At 31.5% G+C, this 8,963-nt stretch overlaps 1 protein-coding gene across 1 annotated transcript; it reads right to left on the bottom strand.

Annotated features, from left to right (window-relative positions):
• Nucleotides 1-6,343: 6,343 nt before the first annotated feature.
• Nucleotides 6,344-7,513, bottom strand: LOC143051174 (uncharacterized). Its single transcript, XM_076224169.1, has one exon. The coding sequence runs from the start codon at nucleotides 7,337-7,339 to the stop codon at nucleotides 6,377-6,379; it is 963 nt and encodes a 320-aa protein (XP_076080284.1). The 5' UTR covers nucleotides 7,340-7,513; the 3' UTR covers nucleotides 6,344-6,376.
• Between the last annotated feature and the right edge of the window lie 1,450 nt (nucleotides 7,514-8,963).

Raw genomic sequence — 8,963 nt, 5'->3', positions numbered from 1 at the left:
AAGTAGTGATGTTTCTTGACCAAGAGGGGAATGCATTATGTTAACATGTATTTGGGGTCGGAAAGATATAGATGGTACAAACATTAAATGTGTTAGACTCCTTAGTTTTACTATTAGCTGTTGATTACGTGTTTGTTTTTTGGTTTTCCTGATATATACGCACACTGGGAATTTTACATCAATAGACGACGTTAATGGTAAACCACATTCTAAGACGTAATAAAAATGTCCTTAGTTAGTTTAGACAAAAACGCATCGTTTGGATAAAACCAATGCGTGATGGTGTCCAAAATATTTACGGAGTGTCATTTTTAATCTTTCATTCTCATAACTTTGTTGGAGCAGTTTCTGCGTAAGGAGTACACTCCTGTATATGAAGTGCGTATAGTGTGAAAATGCACGAGCATAACGTACCAACTGAGATTTATAAACACCATATGATAGGACAGAGGGTATGTTACTGCTGAGAAATGGGAAATTAATAATTGGGAAGTTGAAATCGTCCCGTTTGTCAAAGATTTAGCGTGAAGTCGTCCATCTATATCAATTTGGAGGAAAAGATCAAGGTATGAAGCAGTCCTTCTAGTATCAGAAGTATCCTTAATTTCAAGTTCACTGGGATATATGAAATGCAGTTACATTTTTTGTATTGACTGAATTATTGGTCAAATGAAAACAACTTAAAGGTACATGTATTGTCCGAAAACTGGAAAATCATACCGTTTTACGAATAAAATCCCATAACTCGGAAATGTAAAAATTTAGAATTAATAAAAATCGAAAGGGAGCTTATGTCAATAGATATAAACAATTCACCAAAGTTGCAAGAGAACTGCTACAGGCATTTCTGAATTATTGTCCGAAAACTGAAAAAAAAACTTGTTTAATGAAGAAAACCGCATGACTCGGAAACGTAAAATCTGAAATTTATAAAAATCGAAAGGGATATCACGTCAATAGATATAAACAAATCACCAAAGTACTAGTTTTATGCAAATTGGTTGAAGCGTTTTGAGTAAATGTCCGACATGTTGTAGTGTCAATAGGCTGATTTTTCCTTTGTACTATCTAAAGTTTCTGACGTTTGACTATCCATTGCAGTGATAGTGTCAAAGGCGAATATTTTTTCCTTTGTACATGTACTATCTGAAGTTTCTGACATTTGTATATCCATTCATGTGATAGTGTCAATGGCGACTGATTTTTCCTTTGCACTATCTGAAGTTTCTGATATTTGTCTATCCATTGCAGTGATATGGTCAATACCGGCTGATTTTTCCTTTATACTATTTGAAGTTCATCCCCAGTTTTGGTGGGGTTCGTGTTGCTTAGTCTTTAGTTTTCTATGTTGTGTCTTGTGTACTATTATTTGTCTGTCTTTTTATTTTTTAGCCATGGCATTGTTAGTTTATTTTTGATCTATGAGATTTACTTTCCCTCTGGTATCTTTTGTCCCTCTTTTCTGACATTTGTCTATCAATTGCCGTGATTGTATCAATACCGGCTGATTTTTCCGTTGAACTATCTGAAGTTTCTGATATTTGTTTATCCATTGCAGTGATTGTGTCAATACAGGCTGATTTTTCCTTTGTACTATCTGAAGTTTCTAACATTTTTCTATCCATTGCAGTTATTGTGTCAATACCGGCTGCTTTTTCCTTAAAGTTTGTACTATCTGAAGTTTTTGAAGCATGACTATCCATTGCAGTGATAGTGTTAAGGCGGCTGATTTATCTTTTTTTTTTTTATCTTTTATTTGTTTTTCAATAGTCAGGATTTTACACACCCCATTACACTACCACCTGACAATGGTATCAAGGGGTAAATACAGAATATATAAGAAAAAAATATAGCAATATATACAAAAAGAATCTCTGACTAATTAATTTTTAACAATAAAAATATTTTAGGTTACATATAAATTGTATTTGATTTTTCTCTCCTCTCTCTCTCTCTGACTTACTCACATACAACACTAATACTTTCACTCATCTGTTTTGTTACAATATGTATCATGACTTACTTTTTAATACAATTTTTTTAAAGAAATAAATTTGCTCATAATTTATAAATTATTTCTTTTCTCTAAACTAAACATAGATAATATGAAAACAACACTTAGTTAAATATTACATGTAAAGGAGACCAAAATTTTTCACAGACTTGGACTTTATCATTTTTCTTTGCAATATGATTTTCAAGAAATTGGTATTTCTTTATTTTATTCTTTAACTCGATCATATTTGGTTTTGTTTCATTTAATTTACATTTATATATATAATTCTTTGTAATTATGATTAGCAGATTCAATAATAAACTTTCATGTTTGCAACCCAGAAACACATTCTCTTTGTTGAGATCAAAATTTACAAAAAAAAGTTTCACAATATTGAAAAAAGACTGCCACAATTGAAAAGTTATTGGGCATTCAAAAAACAGGTGTTCAATGGTTTCTTCTCCAAGTTTACAAAAAGTGCATAACTTGGTATCTTTTAATTTGATTTTGTACAAAAAGGTATTCGTTGCTATAATTCTATGCAAAAATTTATATTGAAAGGTTCTTAAATAAGCATCTCTACAAGACTTTTTTGTTATCATGAAATACTCTGACCATTCTGTAGTATCAATAACTAACAGCTCTGCCCATTTCAAAAATTTAATTGTTGGTAGTTGAATAACTTCATCTACTAAGTTTTTATATACAAATTTGGCTTTCACATTACACCTGATTTTTTTTAAGAAAGTATCACCAGTGTTAGACTTATCTAAATCTTGATTTAGACAGTTATCTTTAAGGCATTTTTTCATAGCGTTAGGGATTTTTGATATCAAACCATAATATTTAATAAAATTGTTGGTTTGTACTTTTTCTTGAAATTGCTCAAATTTATAAAAAATCATATTTTCAAGATTAATAAGGTCACTTACTGACTGCACACCCCCCTTTTCCCATTGAATGTAATATGGGAAATCATCCAAAGAAGAAAAGTTCAAAATATCTAAGGATAAAATGTCACTGACAGAAATCTCAGTAATAGGTTTTGCAGCGGAAAAGCATAGTAAAACATCCTTCCAGAAAGAATTTTTACATCTTTTAGCAATCTCAATCAGCTTTTCTTTCTGAAGATTTAAAACCCTTTCACCCCCATACTTCATAAGGTCTGCCAGTAACAACTGCTGCCAGCCACCGCTAGGGTTTGCCAGCAGTCTTTTTATCCAACTAATTTTCAAATAGATATTAAATGAATGAAGATGTACCATATTAAGTCCACCTTGTGCAATATTACCAACAAGTGTGTTTCGCTTAATTCTGTCTGGTTTTCCATTCCATATGAAATCATAAAATAATGAAGTGAGCTCTGTTAACCTGGAGTGTGATAGGTTTGGTAATGCAGTCAATAAATGGACCAACTTTGAAAGAGCAAGTGATTTAATTACTGTAATTTTTCCTAATAATGTGAGTTTTCGATGTTGCCAGCTCTTCAAAATTGCAGAGACCTCTTTAATTTTCTTAGCAAAATTAATTTCTGTGATACAGCTTAAATCTAAAGAAAATTCAATCCCCAAAAGTTTAAAATTTGAATGTGACCAATGAAGTTTTAAGTCTGGACATAAAATAAGATCAGAATATTTTTTACTTCCAACCCATAGTGCTTTTGTCTTTGAAGCATTTATTTTCAAACCTGAAATTTTATAAAAAGATTCAAAACATGAAAGTGTTTCCCTCAACGATATTTCCCTTCCATCTAACATAAGGAATGTGTCATCTGCGTACATGCTTAAAAGTGATTCATCATCATTGATAGTAATTCCCCTTATGTCAGGATTACCTTTTAATTTCAAAGATAATAATTCAACCCCAATTATAAATAAATAGGGAGAAAGAGGATCTCCTTGTCTGCAACCTCTTTCTAAATGAAAAAACTTAGACATGTGTCCATTATTTATAACACAACTTGATGCCCCTGAGTATAAAGTTTCAAACCATCTACATAAAGAAGGGCCAAAATTAAAGCTTTTCAAAGTATTTTTTAAAAATAACCATTCCAAGGAATCAAATGCCTTTTCAAAATCAACAAGTAATAAAAGACCTGTCTTATTATTTTCCTCAAGATAGTGCATCAAATCATATAAAAGGCGTGTGTTCTCACCCATAAATCTGTCTTTAATAAAACCTTTTTGTGTGTCCCTTATGATAAATGGTAAAACGGGTTTAAGTCTATTAGCTATAACAGCAGAAGCTATTTTCATATCAGTATTCAAAAGACTAATAGGACGCCAGTTACTAATATACTGTCTGTCTTTTCCCTCTTTAGGAATGCAAGTTATTATACTTTGATACTGAAAATCAGAAAATTTACCCCCAGCATATCCAAAGTGAAGAGATCGAAAGACAAAAGGGCCAATATCTTTCCAAAAAAATTTATAAAAATCTACAGAATACCCATCAGAACCAGGACTTTTACCATTTGTCATAAATTTTAAAGATTCAGCACATTCTTTAAAAGTTAAATTTCCTTCACAAAGATCACTTTGTTCTTCTGTAAGCTTAATGTTATGATTAAAAAATGATGTATCATTGCAATCTAATTTTTTGCTCGAGTACAAATTTTTATAAAAATTTTGTTGTTCCATCAGAATTTTTGATTGCTCTGAAATATGCTGACCTTTATCATCAATAAGTTCTGTTATGGTTTTCTTAATAAAATTTTTCTTTTCTAATTTACAAAAATAATTTGTACACTTTTCACCATTCTCATGCCAGTTAGCTCGGGATCTAAGCAGCAAGCCTTCAACTTTCTTTTGTCTACAATTTTCTAGTTCAAGTTTTTTTTCAAATAAAGATTTTTGAACCTCATCATTTGGAGAATGATTCATAATACTTTCAAAATTTAAAATATCATTTTCAAGTTTGAGAGTGACATTTTTTTCCTCTCTGGATTTATTAATGCTGTAATTTATTGACAAGGATCTAATCTTCATTTTTAATATTTCAAAAAATGTTTGATCATTACATGACAACTCAACAGAAAGAAGATTTTCCATATCACCTGACAGATGGTATTCCAAAATAGTATCATTAATACATGATTTAACCATTTTTATATAATCTGCATCTCTAAGTAACTGAGAGTTAAATTTCCAATAACTTTTGCCCCGTTTCTCTAAACAAGCTGAGAAGGTGAAAAGAATTGCCGAATGGTCTGTTCTATAACCAGGAATGATAATGGTATTCTTCATAAGTGAAAAAAGGTCTTCTGAAATTAAAAAATAATCAAGGCGACTTTGTTTTATTGGTGAGGACTGACGCCAGGTATATTTCCTATCTTCTGGATAGCATGTACGCCAAGGATCAAGTAGTTCAAAAACATCAATGATTTCATCAATTTTTTTACGGGAGTTAGGGTTTCTATTATGTTTGATATTATATGTATCCATAAATTTATCTAATACAACATTCCAGTCACCACATAGTAAAACACTGGTGTTTTTAAAGATTAAAATATTCTGCATTATTGTGTCAAAGAATGAAGGTTCATCTGTATTATAACCATACAAACATGCAAGACTTAATCTTTGTGAAAAAATTGTTATATCTAAAATAATGTAACGACCATTATCATCAATAATAGAATTATGCACAACAAAATCCAGACCCTTTTTAAACATAACAGAGACACCTGCACTTTTACTGTCTTTATGACTGAAAAAGCACTTATTTCCCCATTCATCCTCCCAGTATTTTTCAATGTCTTTATTGCTATGAGTTTCCTGAAAACACACTATGGAAGTATTTTTACTCCTAGCCCAATCAAAAACATCTGCCCTCTTTTTAGAGTTTGAAAAAAGACCCCTCACATTCATTGATAATATCGTTACATTATTATCCATGATTATATCTGAAGGGATGATTTATAAAACATATAAGCAAGTTCATAAGTACAAATATACAATTGTAACACATAAGACATACACAAACATACACACATACAAACATAAGATGTCGCATATTATTTTCTTCATTCAACATTGAATGTATAAACTAATTTACAGTATGGCATTATATAGTTATGAATAAATCTAGCAAAGGAATAGATGTTTTAAGGGGAGATAAGATTATATTAATTTCATAATAAATGTTAGAGTTATTTCCCCTATACTCTATAGTGACAGTATAATTTATATTAATAAAAAGAATAATAAAAAAATCTCTTATACTATTTAGTATATATGTATCCAGGATTTTGTAATTTGGAGTTGACATGACACACTTCAGTATTTATCTTTCACATTTATATCTATCTATTTATACTGAAAAAAACTGTACATTTTCCAAAAAATATTAACAAGTGTAACAGACTTATATGAAAACTAATTAATTTCCATCTTTTAATTTCTTTTTCATTTTTTCTTCTACATTGTCAAATAGATCAAATCTTATTCTGCTACTAGTTTCAGTTTTGGCATACACATTACAGTTATAAAACCATACATTTTCAAATTTTTCAGTGTTTTTAAGTCTTGCCATTAGTCCAAGATTGCGTTGTGATATGTCATCATGCAATTTCACTTCATTTTTCAGGGATCTTTTTTGTCGCATTATCCGTATTTTAGTTTCAGTATTCTTTACCTTAACTATGACAGGCTTCTGATAACCATCTTTCCCAGGTATTCTGTGGATGGCTAGTACATCACTGGGCTCAATATCTACTTTACAGTCACTCTTTAAAGTTTCAATAAATGCTTTTCTCAAATTCTCACCCCTTTTTTCAGGAAAGTTTAGCATTCTTATATTATGTTTTCGACTGTATTGTTCATTATAATTGGCTAACTTCAATGCATCAATAGATCTGTTATTATTGTCACCAACCTTTTCCACTAAGTTTTCAATAACTCTATCTTTTGCCCTGATTCTTTCCCTCAGATCCTCATTCTCAATCATCAATGTATCTAACTTATCATCAAGTTTTCCAGTTGCCTCCCTTATTTTACACTCAAACTTACTGGTGATCTTCTCTTCAAAATGATCTAATAATTTCTGGACAATGTTACTAACTAAAGTTTTTAAGTCCTTTTGTTGTACCAAATTAACCATAGCATTAGTAAGGTCAGTCTTTGTAACTGTGCCCTGAAGAGATTGTTTTATTTCACTTAAATCATTTTGAATACCAGTCAAATCAATACCTTCCACACTGTCATTTGCAACATCTGAATGGGATCGTTTGTTCTGCTTGGATGGTTTTTCCTTTACAGAGTCTTTAGAAGAATCATTGCTCCCAGGCTTTTTAGCTGCTAACATTGTTTGTATAGTTTTTGCTCCTTTACTGTCCCCAGGCATGGTGGTAATACAGACAACACTACTCAGAAAATCAATAAATTACAAATACTTTTCCAATTCAAAATATACAATTCCACTATAGTAAATCCATCTTTCAACAAAATGTGAAGTAAATCATATTTCTGTAAAGTTCATCAAATTCCAAACATCATGATATGATTTGCATAGATAAATTCCTTCAAAAACCTGCTGATTTATCTTTAGTACTATTTGAAGTTTCTGGCGCTTGACTATCCATTGCAGTGATAGAGTCAACGACGGCTGATTTGTCCTTGGCACTCTCTGAAGTTTCTGTGTGAAATGTTGCAAATTTATTTTTATTGCCCAATAGAGATCTGAGGATTACTCCAAATAGACAATTTACCGGGTTTGTAATAACATGAGTATAACGACGGATGTCAAAAGTAGAGCCATTGCATTGTCAATTAATTTTCGATCTATGAGTTTGACTGTCCCTCCGGTATCTTTCGTCCCTCTTTGACAATTTGTTAAAGTACTTTTTTTTGTCTTCTCTTTTTTTGAAGTTCGTTTATGTTCATGTCATATGCCTTTATGAAGATGAGATCTCGGTACTATGGAGTTTCATATGCCTTTATGTAGATGAGATATCGGTACTATGGAGTTTCATAACGACAACCCTTGTGCGTTTTCCTCTAGAAAACCTTATTAAATTTTTACTGACTATAGTTTTCCCCGTGAGTACATTTTAAGTATCAACAAGAGGCTGTCACAACGACAGCAAACCGGATTTATTAACATTTATTTGTATCCTGCCAATATCACAAGAACCATAACTGATGAACGGTGAAAGTGAAAATCGTCAATATCAAATTTGACCTCCATTTTGTCATTAGTATCAACATATTAAAATTTGAAAAGCTTCGGTTGAATGGTTCATGAGTAAATGCACGGACACGACTGGAAAAGCCATTTTTCAATCTTTCGAGAACCATAACTCCTGAACGGTAAAAGTCAAAATCGTCATTATTGAATTTGACCTCTATTTTGTCATCAGTAACAACATATTAAAATTTGGGAAGCTATGGTTGAACAGTTCATGCGTAAATGCATGGACACGACTGGAAATGCCATTTTTCAATCTTTCAAGAACCATAACTTCTGAACGGTAAAAGTCAAAATCGTCATTATTGAACTTGACCTCCATTTTGTCATTAGTAACAACATATTAAAATTTGGGAAGCTTTGGTTGAACAGTTCATGCGTAAATGCACGGACACGACTGGAAATGCCATTTTTCAATCTTTCAAGAACTATAACTCTTGAACGGTAAAAGTCAAAATCGTCATTATTGACCTTGACCTCCATTTTGTCATTAGTAACAACATATTAAAATCTGGGAAGCTTTGGTTGAACAGTTCATGCGTAAATGCACGGACACGACTGGAAATACCATTTTTCAATCTTTCAAGAACTATAACTCTTGAACGGTAAAAGTCAAAATCGTCATTATTGACCTTGACCTTCATTTTGTTGTCTGTAACAACATATTAAAATATGAAAAGCTTTGGTTGATCGGTTGTACGGACAACATTTGGTTGCCGGCCGCCTTCCGTACATCCCCAAATCAATAACCTACATTTTTGTCACTAAAATCCGGTTAAAA

This window comes from Mytilus galloprovincialis, chromosome 11, assembly GCF_965363235.1.
Source record: "Mytilus galloprovincialis chromosome 11, xbMytGall1.hap1.1, whole genome shotgun sequence".
Taxonomy (NCBI): Eukaryota; Metazoa; Mollusca; class Bivalvia; order Mytilida; family Mytilidae; genus Mytilus; species Mytilus galloprovincialis.
This window is presented reverse-complemented; position numbering and strand designations above follow the sequence as displayed.

Bases quoted from the DNA above. Each gene is read 5' to 3' on its own strand.
- LOC143051174 (XM_076224169.1), bottom strand. From the start codon at position 7,339: ATGCCTGGGGACAGTAAAGGAGCAAAAACTATACAAACAATGTTAGCA.